At 37.8% G+C, this 21,184-nt stretch overlaps 1 protein-coding gene across 1 annotated transcript in view; it reads right to left on the reverse strand.

Moving 5' to 3' along the window:
- Positions 1-21,184, reverse strand: part of LOC133631463 (basic helix-loop-helix ARNT-like protein 1) — a 37,580-nt gene that overhangs the window by 16,045 nt on the left and 351 nt on the right. Inside the window, exons 2-10 of the mRNA XM_062023665.1 lie at positions 11,884-12,041; positions 9,749-9,812; positions 8,469-8,616; positions 5,895-5,915; positions 5,780-5,812; positions 4,458-4,487; positions 2,998-3,155; positions 458-537; positions 62-154 (exon numbers count right to left, since the gene is read on the reverse strand). Coding sequence (XP_061879649.1) covers positions 62-154; positions 458-537; positions 2,998-3,155; positions 4,458-4,487; positions 5,780-5,812; positions 5,895-5,915; positions 8,469-8,616; positions 9,749-9,794 — 609 coding nt within the window. The 5' untranslated portion in view covers positions 9,795-9,812; positions 11,884-12,041. The remainder of the gene's footprint in view (positions 1-61; positions 155-457; positions 538-2,997; positions 3,156-4,457; positions 4,488-5,779; positions 5,813-5,894; positions 5,916-8,468; positions 8,617-9,748; positions 9,813-11,883; positions 12,042-21,184) is intronic.

Here is a 21,184-nt window from a genome sequence, read left to right on the forward strand (position 1 = left end):
ACATCAAAGATTGAATTTGTCCTCAGACTGCTTGGCTTGCACCAAGTGTTTGTCCACTTACCTGGCTGTAGTTAAGAATCTTGTAAACAGATTCTGAAACAAAAAGAATTTTTCCACGATCACAGCCGACCACAAACAGGAAACCGTCGGCAGCCTGCAAAAACAAACAGACAACAATTCTGATTTTAGAAATTGTACCAACACATATGCCATTAATACTTTCATCAATAGCAGAAACAAATTATTCTTACTGTATACATTATCTTTATTCGTCTGATGAATGACTAACAGTTGGATTGACTTCAAGGTTACGAAGACATGACCATGATAAATTGATTTGAACAAAAAAGGTTAGAAAATAATGACTCCCCCAAATGTGGCTGCCAATTTGTAATTGTGATAGATTCACAATTTCTAAAAAGGAAGAAGTTCATATTATAAAGTGTATAGAACTCACCCTAAGTATCAAATGTTTCAGCTCATCGTCAGAAAGGAAGGAAGGCTTGTAGTTGGCCTCTGTGTAGGGGTTTGCTGCTCCTGCATACAACAGCAAACACATTTTCCATCTATTAGTTTGCTACTTTCATCAATCTTCCCTGGACACAGGAGGACATTGAGGTTAAAAAAGTAAATATTTTAAAAAGTAATAGTAGTTTTTGCTTTTGTTTAGTTATTGTGTACTATTGACTTCATTTTGATCAAACAATTGTACGTAATACAAGCTCATAGGAACCAGTTTCAATATGTTTTGATATTGTTACACTGTCAATAGCAATCACCATTAATAAATTAAAAATAGACACTTAATAAATGTGAATATATCGGCTGATCTCACTCATCAGTATCGGAGTCAACAGCATAAAACTGATTGAAACATCCCTAAAAATGTTTTTTTTTTAAAGCTTAAAATACTGTTGAATTCAATGATCTTATTGAATATCCATGCATCACAGAATAAATTATCCCAAAAAATGATTGACAAACAGTGTTATTAAAGACCTATTCTCCAACTGCAATGATTCTGCCCCTCAATTTAAATGTTTCAGTGCGCGCCTTCATCCAAGATGCACACTTTAGGTCGAGCAACCATTAAATGTGGGCATTTCCTGTCAAATCAATCCAAGCCGCACTTACTTGTGCTGCCATGGTGATGTAGTGCGTGTCTGCACACTACAACAGTTTATTCTTCCTGGCTAGATGTCACTCAGTGGATGAAATGTTATTATTCACCCTAATGTTATTTGTGATGTTAAGATGTATGTTTAGTACAAAAGCAGTGACGTGTCAGAGAGGCTTGTATGGACAATTGTGTGGGTGTGTGTGTGTGTGTGTGTGTGTGTGTGTGTGTGCCTCCAATGTGTCGAGTGCAGCTGACCGTTTGAGTGGTAAAAAAAGTGAAATAAATCAATAGATACTAGGGCTGCACGATTTTGAGAAAAAACCTAAATTGCAATTTTTCTCTCTAAAAATTGCCATTGTTTTTTTTTTTATATAAAAATGCCAAAAAGTGCAAAACTAACAAGTGACGACATGTTTCTTTTCGACTGTAAATCAACCTACCTTTGTCTCAAGGTGCCACAGATCAGAAGAATATGCAATAATTTACTTGAAAAAAATATTTGGCTTTATGCAGACAGACTCAGAGCCTTTGGCTACAGCATACTCTTAAACTGAAGAAATAATCCAAAACATTTTTACAGTGCTACAATGTAATGAAATCATGATATGTAATAATATTGCAAGTAACCATTTACAAGGTTTTTAAACTTTCATTTTTTTTATTACTGCAGAATTGTTTACCATTGTGCTGCAATTGGAAGGTAAACAACTTTGTTATCCTAAATAAGTAGATAAAACAAGACATAAAGTGGACTTATTTCTGCAAGCAAAAACGTGCCTTAAATAAATAACGTCTGTGTTGATGGGCTAATAATACCCATCTGATCTGAAGCTGAAATATTACCACAAAGGAACATTTGGCTTTGTTATCATATTTTTTGTCCTTGTAATTTGTGTTACTTCACAGCAAGTGGCGAGGCTGCCTGTGCTTCCTGTGTGTAAAGCGGGCACCCCGCTCTCCGGCCACCGAGACAATGGGAAACGGGTTATACTTGTATAGCGCTTTTCTACGCGCTTAAGACATTATTTCCACACTGATGGCGGCCCTAACCACGACCCATCAGGAGCAAGGGTGAAGTGTCTTGCTCAAGGACAACACAAATGTGACGAGGATGGCGGAAGCTGGGAATCGAACCAGAAACCCTCAAGTTGCTGGAATGGCTGCTCTACCAACCGAGCCACGCCGTTGATAAAGATTGTGAATGACTGAAAAGAGGGATCAATGACTGAAAAGAGGGATCAATGACTGAAAAGAGGGATCATTGCGTTCAGTTCATTCTATTGTTAAATAAATGTGTTCAGGTGCTGAGAGCGATGTACACAGTCTTTCTACCTGTTTGAAGTGAGAGGCGAACAAACGCAAGGCTCAACAATTCTGATTGGTGACCATGGCTGTCACTCAAGTGGCGGTGACGACAGGAAAAATAAAATCTCAGCCTCTTGTGGTTATTGATTAAACTAATTCAAACCTTGAGGTTAATTCGATGTTGATTATTCGTGCAGCCTTAAAAGACACTACAACAAATATGTCATTTCTATCCAATAGTCACATAGTTCAATGATAACGATCCAGATGAAATCGTTGTATTACTTCCACTAGTACCAGGATGTCCAAACAAGGCTGATATATGCGGGGTCCCCTTCGGGTGTGTAAATAAAAGGTGGTGTTCTTGTTGTATTTTGTTAGTGAGAAAGTTGCAAACAGCACCTCTACAAAGTTACGGGGTGGACATATCTGCACACTTGATGGGAGAATACAAAAAGGAGTAACGTGCATAACGTCAAGCACGTAAAAACACTAAAGTGCAAATGGGAGAATCTGGCCCTAAGAACAAAGTACCGGTAAGAGGTTTTGCTGGTAATTATGTCTGTTCTGACCTCTAAGTGTCTTCATGTGTTGAACAGCCATGCGCAGAACCGTCAGCTTGTCCAGTTTACGAGACATGGCGTTACACGTGGGCACCAGTGACGCCAGTTCATCAATAAAACTGTTCATCTTGTCCCTGCGGCGCTTCTCAATCTGGCTGTGAGCCTCTCTGTGAAGATGCGTGAGAAAAAATACACATCATTTTCTATTCAGTGAATGAAACATGACATTTTTATTAGAGATGTCCGATAATATCGGCCGATAAATGCTTTAAAACGTAATATCGGAAATTATCGGTATCGTTTTTGTTGTTGTTTTTTTTAATTAAATCAACATAAAAAACACAAGATACACTTACAATTAGTGCACCAAGCCAAAAAACCTCTCTCCCCCATTTACACTCATTCACACAAAAGGGTTGTTTCTTTCTGTTATTAATATTCTGCTTCCTACATTATATATCAATATATATCAATACAGTCTGCAAGGGATACAGTCCGTAAGCACACATGATTGTAATAGTACTAACCTTTAACAGTTAATTTTACTCATTTTCATTAATTACTAGTTTCTATGTAACTGTTTCTATATTGTTTTGCTTTCTTTTTTTATTCAAGAAAATGTTTTTAATTTATTTATCTTATTTTATTTTTTAAAAAGGACCTTATCTTCACCATACCTGGTTGTCCAAATTAGGCATAATAATGTGTTAATTCCACGACTGTATATATCGGTATCGGTTGATATCAGTATCGGTCGATATCGGTATTGGTAATTAAAAGAGTTGGACAATATCGGAATATCGGATATCGGCAAAAAGCCATTATCGGACATCCCTAATTTGTATCCCTCAGTTTGTATTGCTCACAAAGTCCCAAAAATCCACAACTGTAATCTTCATTTGTAGGGTTGGCGACTTTTTGGTCAAAACAGCAATTTTGCGCCATTTTATACTAAAGAAAAACAGCCTGGAGTTACAAAAGATTACAAAATCAATTTCTGAAAGTTTTTTTTTTTTTTTTTAACAGAAGCGTGTGGTGTGCCTAAGGGATGCCAGCTAGTGTGGCTGTGGTGTGCCTAAGGGATGCCAGCTAGTGTGGCTGTGGTGTGCCTAAGGGATGCCAGCTAGTGTGGCTGTGGTGTGCCTAAGGGATGCCAGCTAGTGTGGCTGTGGTGTGCCTAAGGGATGCCAGCTAGTGTGGCTGTGCCATAGCTTTAGAACAAATCTCAGAGCTTATAGCAAAGGAAGCAAGAAGGAGGAGGATAAAAAGGCAAAAACTACTACTACTATACAACTGTGGCAAGAAAAGCACATTTTGTATAACTTTCTAAACACCTTCACCTTTAGCTACCCATTTTAGCAGGCACAGCCAGCGAGCATTGGTATGTCCATACACTCCTGTCTTTCATTCACTGGGTCTGCCTCAAATCAGGCAATGACATTTCATTGAAAGAACAAAATATCCCATACCTGGCATTCTTTATCCGTCCTGGTTGGTCACTGAAAAGAGAAAATACAATTTAAAGGAACAAGTAGCTGTGAGTTAAACACAATAGTCATTCAAATATGTCAATAACATAATTACAAAGATTACTAAGTAGGGATGTAACTATCAAACTTGCATATCACCAAAATGTTCTCGATTATCATTAACCGGTATTGTTGAATTTGCTCAAAAGTTGCTTTTACACACTGAAATCTTGAATTTTTAAAATAAATTAAATAAATAGACCTACTGTTAGAAATCCCACTTTTGTATGTTTTGCGTTTCAAATGCTTCACTGATAAGAGCATTCTGGCGGGCGTTGTGGTGTCCTACTGTGTTCAGCAGTCCTGAATACACCGTAGAAACACCTTGGTGTCATGTTCCTCCGAGTTTCTATCAATGACTCTGCTAAGACAGCACAGTTTGTAGGTGCAATGTGCACAATTAAATATCTTAGTTGTTTAGACAGCAATGTGTTTCTACAAGTTTAGATTGGGGTACACCGTTTCTTAATGGGGTAAGATAATAATGTCTCTTGTTTTCATGTTAAAATTTAAGCTAGCAAGCTAGTACCAGTGTGTCCGTGAGTTTATCAAAGTATGGCTATCAATCAGGGTTTTTCGATCATTTTAATTTGAAATGATAACACCAACTTTCAAGAATTTTACCGCAGTTATCATTATTACCGTTTATCCTTACATCCCTATTACTAACACATTCAACAAATCGTCAGGATTAGAACAGTAAAACCAGCACCAATAAAAAATATAGAATGTGCAAATTTGCACGTGTTTTAAAGTGTCTTTTCAAAAATGTAATTGTTTGTGAATGCACCTTGCTTACCATGACCTAAAGGAAGTGTTGTGTTGCTGTTACTGCGGGTGCTACAGTGAAATGTGTGTGTGGTGTTAGAACTAAGCAAAGCTGTTCACGTGTTCAGAAGCCTGGCAATGAAGTTGAACAGACTCAAGAACAAGCACTATATAGTGGCACCAATAGCTAACCCTTTTCACCCTGTCAGCTTACTACAATTTGTGTCGGTACCCATCTATTACAGAACCCAGTTTCGCTAATTATCCCAATTTGTAATCAGTGTAAACACAATTAGCTTTACAGACTGAGATTGTCATCAAAGACCAAGTAACACCACATTCCTGGAGATAAAATCAAACTTTAGTATCTTAAAAAGCATGCTTTGCTTAATTTGTTAATAATGACTATATGAAGTGTTGATGTAACATACAAATGGGTGAAAATCTGGTTTATGGAAAAGCAGGTTTAATAAATAGTAACAGTGGCCTCTTACCTTCCCAGTTTATCTTTGTCTGGGTCTAAATTGCTGAAGAGGGAGAGATAATGCATTCAGCAATGGAAGTGTGTCAGACTGAGCCTGATTTGACTGTTAATGTGTTTGCACTTACTCATATGGGAAGCCATCGATTCTGAAAAAGAAAACGTTCATCTGTTACTATATACATTTTATGAATACTTGAGATATGATGGCTATATTTGATGAAATATATTACACTATTGTCTTGTGGCGTTTGCAATGACCTTTCTCCACCATCCGTTTTTGTTTTGATGACGCCACAGACGGGAAAATAGACGTACTGTTTAACGTCTTTATTATTAAAAGTGCTAAACTCCACATAAAGTCTGATTGTGTTCGTAAATCCTATGTTTTCCTTTTTCTAATATCGATAAAAATCTATTTATAAATGGTTGATTTATATAGGATAGTAAGGTAAAGTTTCATCAGAGGCTAACATCACGCGATGTTAGCCTCTGATGAAGGCTGCAGACGCAAGGTAGCCGAAACTTGTCAGGTACAAAACTTTACCTTACTATCCTATATAAATCAACCATTTATGAATACACATCAGTAGGCTAATAAATAAACCTCTTCAACAGATCGAAAAATCGATCGATTTCCTTATAAAACAAACTTGGACCTATCACGCATGCACGCTAAAATAAAAAAAGTTCATTTTATTTCTCGTTAATGTACACTCAGTACCCCATCTTGACATAAAAAAACTAATGTAGAATTTTTTGCAAATATATTTTAAAAAAAAAACATGTCCATAAATATTTAGACCCTTTGCTGTGACACTTATTTTTAACTCATATGGTGTCAATTTCTTTTCTTCTGCTCCTACATTGGAGTCCAGCTGTGTTTAATTAGACTGATTGGACTTGATTAGGAAAGGCACACACCTGTCTATATAAGACCTTACAGCTCACAGTGCATGTCAGAGCAAATGAGAATTATGAGGTCGAAGGAACTGCCGAAGTAGCTCAGAGACAGAATTGTGGCAATCCACAGATCTGACCAAAGTTACAAAATAATTTCTGCAGCACTCAAGCTTCCTAAGAGCACAGTGGCCTCCATAATCCTTACATGGAAGAAGTTTGGGATGACCACAACTCTCCCTAGAGCTGGCCATCCAGCCGAACTGAGCAATTGCGGGAGAAGAGCTTGGGTGAGAGAGGTAAAGAAGAACCCAAAGATCACTGTGGCTGAGCTCCAGAGATGCAGTAGGGAGATGTTGCCACAAGTTCCACAGAGTCCACTATCACTGCAGTCCTCCACCAGTCGTGGTTTTATGATAGAGTGGCCCGACGGAAGCCTCTCCACAGTGCAAGACATATGAAAGCCTGCATAAAGTTTGCCAAATAACACATGAAGGACTCCAAGACTATGAGAAATAAGATTCTCTGGTCCGATGAGACAAAGAATAAAAGTTTTGCTTTAAATCTAAGTGGTATGTGTGGCTGCTCATCACCTGCCCAATACAATCCCAACAGTCAAACATGGTGCTGACATCATCATGCTATGGGGGTGTTTCTCAGCTGATGGGACAGGGCAACTGGTTGCAATTGAAGGAAATATGAATAGGGCCAAGTACACAGATATCCTGGAAGAAAACCTCTTCCAGAGTACTCAGGACCTCAGACTGAGCCAAAGGTTCACCTTCCAACAAGACAATGATCCTAAGCACACAGCTAAAATAACAAAGGAGTGGCTTCGGAACAACTCTGTGACTTGAATGGCCCAGCCAAAGCCCTGACCTAAACCCAATTGAGCATCTCTGGAAAGACCTGAAAATGGCTGACAACCAATGTTCACTAGCTAACTTGACAGAACTGGAGAAGATCAGCAAGGACAAATGGCAGAGGATCCCCAAATCCAGGTGTGAAAAACTTGTTGGACCGTTCCCAAGAAGACTCATGGCTGTACTAGCTCAAAAGAGTGCTTCTACTCAATACTGAGCAAAGGGTCTAAATACTTATGACCTTGTGATATTTCAGTCTCTCTTTTTTAATAAGTTTGCAAAACATTCAACATTGCTGTTTATTTTCTGTAAAGACGGGGTGCTGAGTGTACATTAGTGAGAAATAAAATTAATGATGATTTAGCAAATGGCTGCAATGAATCAAAAAATTAAAGGGGTCTGAATACTTTCCGTACCCACTGTGTGTGTATATATGTAAGAATGTGTATATACATATATTTATATACATATGCACACGCAGGCATGCACACACATCTACACTGGACCAGTTATTTGTTTGCTTGCATAAATCAAATTCACTTAAGAAAATACCCCAATAGTTGGATACAAATGCATTTTTGTAGTCAGAATGTTATACAGAAACATGTCTCATTTATCCAGGTCATTGGATTCTGAGGGCATTCAATCAATCGCAACTGGACTGTTTGGTTTGTCTTAGAAGACGTTTCGCCTCTCATCAAACTGGCTGTGACGAGATCACTGCCTGTGCAATGTGTGCCACCTTGTAGTGGTCAAAACAAACAATGTGATTCATCATTTTCCATTTATGATAACGCAATAAAACATTTTTATTAATCACACGCGTTAACGAGTTACCATTGACAGCCCTAATTTTTAACCCAATGAATGTGGCCCTCCGAGTCTAAAGGTTTTGGGACCCTAGCTCTATGGTGTATGCTGTACAAATAAATTGCTTACTGGTATTCTGTGGTGCTGCCCTTTCTCTTCCGAGTGTAGTCCATGCTGGGAGTGCTGATAGAACTGGAGATGAGGTCAGTAGAGCCGGGGGACATAAAGTCAGTCATTGTAGAGGAGATGTCCATCCTTTGGTCTGCCATTAGGTCATCTGCAGAGGCAAAATCACAGTACCATTATATGGAGGATTCAGCAGCATTTTTGATTGATCTGTAAAAATGCAAGAAAACTTACCAATGGTTTCTGTTAGATAATATAAACTGACAAACACATCTCTATTGCATGACTGTACTACATCATCAATAGTTCATTGTTTTTGTGGCGAAAATATCTTCACATCAATGCAAGTCATTCCAAAATGTACAACATCCATAGTTTATGTCCTTAGTTCAATGTTTTGTCTGGTTTAGAAAATCTTTTCACTACATCCCTATAAGGCATTTCATGAATACATGAGATAGTATGGTTATATTTAATTAAAAAAACATTGTAATTGTAAAAACTTAAATATGTTGTTGAACTAGTGAGTCACTTAGTAAAGTCATGGGTGTAAGATTAATTCATGGTAACTGCTACAAGATTTGTAGTACAATTATAACTTGAAGCTTTTACTTATACATAATCTTAATAAATTCATGAACATACTGTAATGGTGGCAGCAATATGAAGGAGGCAGAATGACTGTGCGCAAGTCAGCCTTTTATTTGTTTTTATAAACTAGCACTGTACAGTAACAGGCAGGAAAGCGAAACACAGGCCTTGTTCACACTGCAGGTCAATTCCGATTTTTTGGACCATATGTGACCTGTATCGGATTTTGTAATGTCAGTGTGAACACTGCAATTGCCAAAATGCCTTCACACTGACGCCGGCAAAAGCATGTATGAATTGCACACTTTTCTTAGAGAGGTTGTTCCTGCTATAGGGACGTGTCCACATGTTAGAAAAGCATAATAAAATATATTTAGATAGCGTGGACACGCCAGGCAGCGCAGGCTGCACCAGGCCTACTGAGTGGCTAGAGTAGCCAGCTTTGACTCTAAGCGGCCAGCTAGCCACAGTGCGCCGGAAAGCGTGAACAAGTCAGCTACTGTAGGCTGCACTCGGCCTGCTAGCGATACGGAAATTTGAAAAAAGATATCACTTTGGCTAGACAAATAGCGGAGTTCCGCTAAATAGAGGACATCTGGGATGCCCGGTCATTACTTAACAAATAGGACACTATTAGCCGGAGACAATGTTGAGCTGATATGTGGAAATAACAGAATGAAATGAAGTCTCACCACAGATGTTCATCACAGCCTCTGTGTTAAAATCATCTCCTTCCATCCACTCTTGAGCCCTCAACTGTGAACAAAGAAAGAATGCATCGCTCAGAAAATGTACAGAGTAAAAAAACACTATCAATTTGCAGACACAAATAGGTCATTCTAAATTAGGTGCAGGAAGAATATGAAAAGGTGCAACCCACGCAACCTTTTCCACTTCTGATGATACTCAAAAAGCTTTGAGTACTAACCGATACCAATACAGATTCGATACAATAACAGCAGAAATCATACATACTTTTAACATTTTGTTGCGTAGAATGTTAGAAAAAGTTGAATGAAGTGAAATTAGACAGACAGAACAATGACACTAACCTATTTATTATTAACCATCTAGAATGGACTTATGCTGTCTTTAAGTTATGACACGACATCCAGTGACCGCAGTAATTAATGAAGTTAAGTTTAAGACTTAGTTGAATGATGCGGACATGTCTGTTACTGGATACTTTCTAATACGCAGAAGCGTATTGAAAAGTATCAAGGATATGGGTATGCGACAGTGGTGATAGCTCTAAGATTGCAAGACAGCGTCCCCTAAAGTATCACGCCAAAAAGTGGCCAAATATGTACTTTTCTGTTTACATTTCATTAACTAAATATGCGCGAGGATGCATTAAACATTTGTTTGGAATCAGCTACTTTCGTGACAGCTTTCTTCTCATTCATTCGGAGCATAGAGTGGGTTGTTCCAAGTGGGTGTGGCCGAGACGCCAGGCTTCTTTCTGCATGATCTGTCTGAGGCTGATTCCCTTTTCCATTGATAGCAAAATGAGCGAATCAGTGATCTTGAAATATAAACCACTGCCATAGCATTTTTCAATTTTCATTTCATTGTTCCTGTTGATATGGAGAATTGTACTATCTTTTAAGTGACTTTTTTTGTCAAAACTAGCATCTTTATATATTTTTTTGGAGACTGTACATGTGTTTAGAGAGTAGCTGAAAATGAGCTTCCCTTACTTGAAAGACCAGCATACGCCACTGGTACACGGCCTGTGTTACATTATACAATAAAAAATGTCTGCTGTCATTAGGATGCCGACTGATAGAATCTAATTGTAGTCCTGGTTAGATGACTCACTAAGAAACGGGCGGTGGAACCAAGCATCTTTCCGTGTCAATCTTGCCATTTCAGGGTCTAAATTTGCTGTAAAAGGTTACCAACTTGTCGGAATATGTCCTCACCCTTCTACTTTCCAGGTGAAAGGCCTTGATCTAGAATAAAGTTTGACGAGCAAGGAAAGGAGGAAGCAGCTCATCAGTCGATCATGTCAACATTGGCACGCAAGCTTGTGATCATGGCACCACTATAAAAAGTTACTCTGTGTTAGCGCTTATAATGCCAATATCACTAATACTTGGTTAATATTCAAGTCACAAAATGTAAATGGAGTATTGTTGGCGCTTTTTGGATGTTTTTTGGGGGGAGTTTTATGGGCAGAATAGAGGACCTCCCATTGGCTCCGTTGTAAGCTGACGTTTATTTACATTTATTTACAAGTTACAATGCTTAAAAAAATACATCCGTTGTCATGTATTTAATAATGATTGTGAATGATATGGAAAATTCCCCTATAATGGGCGGGGGTAAATATGTGTACGCAAGTGAATGAATGTTGAAGCTGGACAAACACTTTTCAAGTGTAAAACATACACAAAGAATGTCTTCATCTTGTGGACAACAGAGCAGATAGCGGACAATCAGGAAGCCTTTGGTGGTGTTTATTTCTTTAGTTATAATTAAGTTATTTAATGATTAGTTATAATCAATCAAAACAGTACATTCATTTGACAATGAGCTCTGAGAATTTTAAGTCTGTGTTGTATAAAATGAGGAGAACATCAATACAGTATTTGTTTTCCAATTTTTGTTAAAATACTGTGCTTTTTTAGGTCAATGAATGCTTAAAAACATTGACAACCAATTCGTAACTTCACAAGTAGATTTGCCTTAAATAAGCCTCAAAACATTGCAACTTTTGCCGCAACCCTCTGGAAAAAGCTGCTGTGGATTCAGGCATTTTAGACTGCAACACACAAAAAAGCTTGCAATGCGAATCAAGGGACCGACTGAGGCACTTCATTACCTGGATAAGAAACAGCAACAGGCCTCCCTAATGAGACTTGTATCTGTCCCAGACTGGTCAGCTGATATTTGATGTGGTCTCTGGTAGAGTCAGCTCAGCCAAGTTCCATCCACGTAATCTGCTCTGATCCCTAAATAGCAGGTGCTCGCTGTGAAACTCTGCAAAAAATACAAACATAATCAGATTTTTAGCATAAAGGCTAAACAGTGTTTTACCTGGTAACTTGATTAATGGACAAACTATTGACGGATTACTCAATAACTAAAACGGTCGATAGCTACAGCCCTGAAACGTACTAATTTAGCCCATCTCTCCAGGAAAGACATTTATTGTGCAGTTCTGGAGCTTTTTCATACTCTACTTGAGATCAGCAAACCTTTTTTCTCTGAGGAACGTTTCTTTATGTTTCATTTGTATTGGTAGTAATAGTAGTGGTAGCATGAACTAACAAATATTTATTTGGAAAAATAGCTGAAATAACTGATTTTTCTGTTTGCCATAACCCTAATTTTGTCTTAATAAATGCATATCAACAACATTGAAATTGCACTTTTAACACGTGTGCCTCAATATAAATGTGAAAAAAGATCACAGCGCCCCACCGCTCTCAATTCTGCTCTATTGTGCGAGAAATATATGTACGCATATTAGAAGTTCGGTGCACTTTATGCGGTCCGGACTTGATACATTTTTACTATACTCAAACAGTTATAGGAGCAACAAAATATAAGTTGAAGCTTTTTTCTCATCACCCAAGTACGTTTACCCCCTTGCAAAGAGATGCTTAGTCCAGAATTTAAAGATCGAGAGACAATATTTTTGTACCAAATAAAGTAAATGGTTATGAATGAATTTGTGTTTGATTGAGTGACATATGAGTTTGATATAGTATGTCAACATTTTAACGTTGAATCTGTTGGAGGTGCCATTTTTTTGACAAGTGCAGGTCTTAAACCATTTGTTCATCATCATTATTCGGTGATACACAGGTTGTTATGGTAACCAAAATGTACCACTCTTCTTTGTGTCATGTTAGCTAGCTAGTGGCCATGTTAGCATGATATAGCTTCCTCAGTAACAAGTTACTATTTGTGTTACTATTGCTAGATGCAAAAGGTAGTTAGTTCACGACAAGACCGCTTCAGCTTTACCTGGAATTTAGTATATAGCGATATGTGGAGCTCCAATAGATGCTTGATCAAAGTGCTACCTTCTCTTTTCTTTTTTCTTACCGCCATGATCACAGCACGTTTACTACGTTGGAAGATCCAGCATGGTGATCTGTATTTGTACAGCAAGTGAAGTATTCCCAAATAGTCATTTTAAATGAAGGGAAAAGTTTGAGGGACTATCTTCCTTCGTCTGTCATACTATCTGCAGAGCCGCATTTGACCTGAAGGATTTCTAACTTCCACTATGTATGAAGGAGATTTTTACTGGTTTTGTAAGTCATTTTTTAATACCGGCCAATGTCTATAAATTAAATTAGTGCTTAATTTGGTCTCAAACCATGCTGACAATAACATCGTTTATTGGCAATCATTTGTGGGACTATATATGGTCCAGCAAAATGTGTAATCAGTCCATGCCTAGACTATGTTTCCACTGATTGAACAAAAAACACATTGATGAAGTCCAAACATGTTAAATAAATGATGGTGCAAAGGTTTCCCCCATGCCTTAGGCTACACTCACGCTGCAGGGTAGGATGCCCAATTAGGATTTTTTGGTCCAATACGATCTTTCTACGTTAGCGTTCACAATACAAGACAAATGGGATGTCTAATTTGAACACAATCTGACCTGCATGCAGACATGTTGTCATGACGTCACACATGCTGCAGTGTTTACAGAAGTAAACATCAGTCTCAATCCTGGTACATGTGTGGCTATTTCAAGAATGTTTTGCAATCAAAGACAACATTTTCTGAACTGAATTATTGCGCAAGGAAAGTATTTTGGCTCTTGCAGTTTGCAGGACATTTTACTTACACATCTGCTCCGTGTCATCGAGTAGTCGGAGACATGAATGGTTAAACATTGACTATTTATTTTACAACCATCTATTTTGGTGAAGAATTATGACGCTTATCGCTTTTTGATGACATTCTGTTAGGATGAATGTGTCTGGCGCTTGGGAGCGTTCACACGGCAGTCGAATCGCATACATATCCCATTTATATCCACATATGAAAAAGACCTGGGTCGGATATGAAAAATTCGGAATAGCACTGTTCACATTGACATAAAAAAATGAGATACATGTGGGCAAAAAATCGGAATTGGCTTGCAGTGTGAACGAGGCCATAGACATGGTTAACAATATTAGCAATGTGAGCACACGCTAAATAGCAACAATCATGTAAATACATGGTGAAGAAAAAAACACTCCTACAAATGTTGTGCTCTGCACTGGACTAAATGAAGAAAAAAACAACGCACAATTTGTTGTGAATCACACATTTGGCCTGGGTTCAAACACTGCTCCAAAATGTATTCCTTGTTTTGATATGGAAGGTACGTACATATTGAAAGATTTACCAAGAACTGATGTGCAGCACTTTTAGATGAGAAGTGTGTAAAATCCTTGTGACAAATGTCAGCATCTTAAGTCTGTCAATAAATGTGAAAAGTCGAAAACCTCCACGGGCACATGACTGACACCTGCAGCGTAAATAAAACAATTGTTGCAAAATATTCACCACTTCACAGTGATGCCAAATGCAAAATTACAAATTACCAAGCTTAAAATTATATTTTGAGAAAAATGATCATCATTTGATGTCGCTAAGGGCCTTCTGCTATAGTAAAACATTACCACAGATCTTATATAGGATAATGCAGTTTTAACTGTATTCAAACTGACAATATTGTTGAAAAAAATAACAGTGGGCCGCCTGGCTGTATCCTGTTTAGGTTTGCTGATAGTCATTTAATAAAGGGGTCAAACTATCACTACTTTTCAAACATATACTATGAGATCTGGGGAGTTATTGAGGTACAGAGGGTGAAACGATCATACAAATAAATACAAGGATTCATCTAGATCTGGCAACACTGCTGCTTCATCACAAATGAAGAAAGACATGTCATGTTGAGGTGTCTAGTACAGCTTCTAGCACTCAAAAATGGAATGTGAGCTAAAGTATATGATCAAATATTTGTAGCAGACATGACACTGAGATATGACAAATCAATAGTATCCTGTTTGCAGTTACAAGTCATTTACAATATTTTGCATAGTCGCAGTTTTCCCATCTTTTGGAAAACAATGCACTGACTAAATAAACAAAATAAAACTTAAGTGCTGTGTTATGTTACAATATAAATCAGGGTTTCCCCTTCATGTAACTGAATGTGGCGCACCGCTACAGCAATATCATAGCCACCAGACCTTCAAAATAAGTTGTTTTACATGAAAACAAATTAAAGTAATATGATGTATTGTACCCTTCAAAAAAAGTCACACAAAGTCTGACGCTATTTTTTACTTTTGTTGCCAATCTTATGCCAACAAACGGCACACTTCCAACAGGCTTTAGCTCCAGTGCATTCACTTTTGTCTCTGTGCTTCCTCATACACATATAAAACATTAGTTTTTAAATGTATGCATACATTTTCTGAGAAGTCAACCATCCATCCATCCATTGTCTACCGCTTATTCCCTACGGGGTCGCGGGGGACGCTGGAGCCTATCTCAGATCATTATCATAGCAAATTATGTTTATTGTGTGACGACGTCATGGTAACCACGCCCCCACTGCCACAGGTATCTTGGCAATCTAGAGGACATCTTGTATATTGTAATACGCCATAAAAATATCAGCCATACAATAAAATGTCCTATTGTATGTAACGTAATTTTACTTCTGGGCTACGGCTAATGTCATTGCAAGAACAATGCTACTTTGTGGTAGCGTTTTTACGTCGCTGATGTCAACAACATTGCACGGACGGAAAGCACAATGGAAGCTAAACCAACAAAACCCGAAAAGGATATGGTCTAAAAAAGTTGGAAAAGAAACTGTTTGGATACAAAAAATACACACAGACCAAACAAGATTCTACAAAACATGCCAGCAACAAGTTGTTGCTAACGATTTGAACACGCTATCGTTTCCTATCACTTGAAGACACACCATGAACAACAGTACACAGACAGTGTTAGAATGCAACAAAATACTAACGTTACCTTAAAACCACAAAGTAATGAAAATAAAAACACACCAAACAAGCCCTACAGAGTTGTCGTCAAAAACACTGTCTATTAAAAGCAATTTTGGAAATTACAGATTAATCTCTAAACTCAGATATGTAGACATGACCTAGTACAGTGTTTTTCAACCACTGTGCCGCGGCACAATAGTGTGCCATGAGATACAGTCTGGTGTGCTGTGGGAGATGATCTAATTTCACCTATTTGGGTAAAAAAGTATTTTTTGCAAACCAGTAATTATAGTCTGCAAATGATGTGTTGTTGTTGAGTGTCGGTGCTGTCTAGAGCTCGACAGAGTAACTGTGTAATACTCTTTCATATCAGTAGGTGGTAGCTAATTGCTTTTGTAGATGTCGGGAACAGCAGGAGGCAGCGTGCAGGTAATAGATGTCTAATGCTTAAACCAAAAATAAACAAAAGGTGAGTGTCCCTAAGAAAAGGCATTGAAGCTTAGGGAAGGCTATGCAGAACAAACTAAAACTGAACTGGCTACAAAGTAAACAAAAACAGAATGCTGGACGACAGCAAAGACTTACTGTGGAGCAAAGACGGCGTCCACAAAGTACATCCAAACATGACATGACAGTCAACAATGTCCCCACAAAGAAGGATAAAAACAAGTGAAATATTCTTGATTGCTAAAACAAAGTAGATGCGGGAAATATCGCTCAAAGGAAGACATGAAACTGCTACAGGAAAATACCAAAAAAAGAGACAAAGCCACCAAAATAGGAGGGCAAGACAAGAAGTAAAACACTACACACAGGAAAACAGCAAAAAAGTCCAAATAAGTCAGGGTGTGATGTGACAGGTGGTGACAGTACACCTATTTTGAGACAAGAGCTATAGTGATGCATGCTTGGTTATGCTTTAAAGTCATATCCAACAAAGACTTTTTACTGTCAACTGAGTTTCGTTTTTTAAGGATTTCTGCTGGTGGTGTGCCTCCGCATTTTTGCAACGCAAAAAATGTGCCTTGGCTCAAAAAAGGTTGAAAAACACTGCCCTAGTATACACTGTAGGAAAAAGGGACTTGTAATTACAAGTGTTTATTGTTTTTTTTTTAATGCTCTTGATAACAATAGTAAATAACAATAGAGTGGTACCTCGCCTTACCAATTTTGTTTAGATATGAGCAAAAATGTGGTTACTTCAATAAACTATTGTATGCAGTACCCTAGTTAACAGGTTGTACTTAGTAAAAAGAATGTTACATATTAAAGGTGTTTGTGTTTAGGGGCTCAGACTGCACTACTGGAATTCCAATGGGGAACACTGCTTTGAGGTGCAAGTAGGCCTGGGCGATATATCGCGGGTTTATCTCTGTGCGATATAGGAAATGACTATATGGTGATATTGGAGTATACATTCTCACACAGTTGCTTTTAGCTGCTGGCATTACACTACAGGCTCTTCTCACTCTTTCTTGTCTCTCCTTCTCACAGACAGCAAGCGCACCTTCTTACACACGTCACATACTGTCACGTCATACGTCACATACCGTCACGTCATACGTCACATACCGTCACGTCATACGTCACATACCGTCACGTCATACGTCACATACTGTCACGTCATACGTCACATACCGTCACGTCATACGTCACATACCGTCACGTCATACGTCACATACCGTCACGTCATACGTCACATAATGTCACGTCATACGTCACATGCTGTCACGTCATACGTCACATACTGTCACGTCATACGTCACATACTGTCACGTCATACGTCACATGCTGTCACGTCATACGTCACATACTGTCACGTCATACGTCACATACCGTCACGTCATACGTCACATACTGTCACGTCATACGTCACATACTGTCACGTCATACGTCACATACCGTCACGTCATACGTCACATACTGTCACGTCATACGTCACATACGTATACGCCCTCTCGGAGCAAAGAGGTAGCAGCATGGGTAATGTTAGCTGTGATGCTAGCAGTAATACGAGAAAAAGAAGGTGCGAATCTGGTAACAAATGAAGGAAGAATTAATTCCCAGGAAAAACAGCAGGGGGTCCATCGTCTGGCGGTGGTTTGGCTTCAAGTGGGAATATGTCGAACAGACAACCGTAATTTGTCAAGTGTGGGGCAAAAGAGTTGCTATAAAAAGTAGCATTACTGCTAATATGTAGCATCATTTGAAAAGTCACCCGTTAGAGAATGAGCAGTGCTTACTCCGCATGTCAACATATCCGTTCGGTGCCACACCAACAAAATGCAGAGGCAACCATTTCACATCAACACCGTATGAAACAAATAGTCAACAACATAAGGAGATAACGTCTGCAGGAACCTACCACATAGCGAAGGATATACACTATTTGATCTCCTATACTGCAGCTCATTTTTATTTGACACTTATTGAAATATCTTGTGTGACATCATGCACAAAAGTGCACTTTATTTGCTCTAAACCAGTGGTTCTTAACCTGGGTTCGATAGAACCCTTGGGGTTCGGTGAGTCGGCCTCAGGGGTTCGGCGGAGGTCAAGACACACCCGACTCATGGTGTAAATACAAACTTCTCCCTATCGGCGTATTACGGATACGACAACAGCAGAAGTCAGACTGATTTGCAGGTGTGTCATTTGTTGTGAGTTTATGCACTGTGTTGGTTTTGTTGTTTGAACAAGGTGATGTTCATGCACGCTTCATCAAGTGCACCAGTAAAAAAACATGGTAACACTTTAGTATGGGGAACATATTCACCACTAATTAGTTGCTTATTAACATGCAAATTAGTAACATATTGGCTCTTAACTAGTCATTATTAAGTACTTATTAATGCCTTATTCAGCATGGCCTTATTATAACCCTAACCCTCTAACCCTGACCCTCTAACCCTAACCCTAACCAAATAACTCTAAATTAAGTCTTTGTTACTTAGAATATGTTCCCCATACTAAAGTGTTACCAAAAACATATAACTCTGTCTTGAATTTGAAATTTTGTTTTAAATTATTTTTCAGTAAAGAAGGGTTGGGTGAATGTGCATATGAAACTGGTGGTGTTCAGTACCTCCAACAAGGTTAAGAACCACTGTTTTAAACTATTGTAGTGGCGTTCTGTTCAGAAAGTGCACTTAATTAAGTGTTGTTTTGATTTGTCATCTTGAGGACATCATGCACAAAAGTGCACTTATAGCTTGTTTTAAAATGTCTCTTACAATCTTGCACGTTCTGTTTTGGAAATGACATGAATGTTTGTGCCACTGCTTAATAACTGTTTCATAAATACACTTTTGCTAAACTGACTTAGTTGTGATTTCCTTCTCTGCATGAAAGTTTAAAAGTAGCATATATTAATGTGGTATGAACAAGCAGGGGCGCCGAAAAGGGGTGTAAAGGAGACGGATTCTAGGGGCCCATGATGGAGGGGGGCCCAGGGAGGCCTCTAATGATGATGAAATTATAATACAGGGGGCCCTGTAAAGATTCTTTTCATGGGGCCCAAAATCCCTAGCGGCGCCCCTGTGAACAAGAATGTTTGAATGTAGACACATAGAATCATCATACTGCTGGGATTATATGCATCAAGTGTTCATTCAAGGCTAAGGCAAAATATTGCGACATTTATTGTGTATCGCGATATGGGCTAAAAATATTGAGATATTAAAAAAAGGCCATATCGCCCAGCCCTAGGTGCAAGTATTTTGGATTAGGAGCTTGTCACAGACATATTAAACTCGTTAGTTGTAACACTTGTGTAATGAATGATGTCAAACATCAATAATAATAATAATAATTAATGTAACATAGCTGACGTTGGTTGTAACACTTGTGTAATGAATTATGTCAAACATCAATAATAATAATAATAATAATAATTAATGTAACATAGCTGACGTTGGTTGTAACACTTGTGTAATGAATGATGTCAAACATCAATAATAATAATAATAATAATAATAATTAATGTAACATAGCTGACGTTGGTTGTAACACTTGTGTAATGAATTATGTCAAACATCAATAATAATAATAATAATAATAGTTAATGTAACATAGCTGACGTTAGTTGTAACACTTGTGTAATGAATGATGTCAAACATCAATAATAATAATAATAATTAATGTAACATAGCTGACGTTGGTTGTAACACTTGTGTAATGAATGATGTCAAACATCAATAATAATAATAATAATAATTAATGTAACATAGCTGACGTTGGTTGTAACACTTGTGTAATGAATGATGTCAAACATCAATAATAATAATAATAATTAATGTAACATAGCTGACGTTGGTTGTAACACTTGTGTAATGAATGATGTCAAACATCAATAATAATAATAATAATAATTAATGTAACATAGCTGACGTTGGTTGTAACACTTGTGTAATGAATGATGTCAAACATCAATAATAATAATAATAATTAATGTAACATAGCTGACGTTGGTTGTAACACTTGTGTAATGAATGATGTCAAACATCAATAATAATAATAATAATTAATGTAACATAGCTGACGTTGGTTGTAACACTTGTGTAATGAATGATGTCAAACATCAATAATAATAATAATAATTAATGTAACATAGCTGACGTTGGTTGTAACACTTGTGTAATAAATGATGTCAAACATCAATAATAATAATAATAATTAATGTAACATAGCTGACGTTGGTTGTAACACTTGTGTAATGAATGATGTCAAACATCAATAATAATAATAATAATTAATGTAACATAGCTGACGTTGGTTGTAACACTTGTGTAATAAATGATGTCAAACATCAATAATAATAATAATAATTAATGTAACATAGCTGACGAGCATTTTCCGATGACTTGGACAGAACATAATCGGAATGACGTCACAATGCAAACATTGTCTGCATTTTCACGAGCGAATATGAGCAGCTCCCGTGGCTTAAATCACGTCACGGTCATCTTCAATGAACAATATGTTTGTAAATGTGTGGTTTAATGGCGGGTGTGAAGTATAAGTGTGTAGTTTAATGGCGGGGCTGAGGCCTGTTTACATATACTAGCCTCTCAGCTATAGTTAGCATGCTTATTAGCAGCTTTGACAGGCACAGTTGCAGACGCCTAAAAAGGC

This window comes from Entelurus aequoreus, linkage group LG16, assembly GCF_033978785.1.
Source record: "Entelurus aequoreus isolate RoL-2023_Sb linkage group LG16, RoL_Eaeq_v1.1, whole genome shotgun sequence".
Lineage (NCBI taxonomy): Eukaryota > Metazoa > Chordata > Actinopteri > Syngnathiformes > Syngnathidae > Entelurus > Entelurus aequoreus.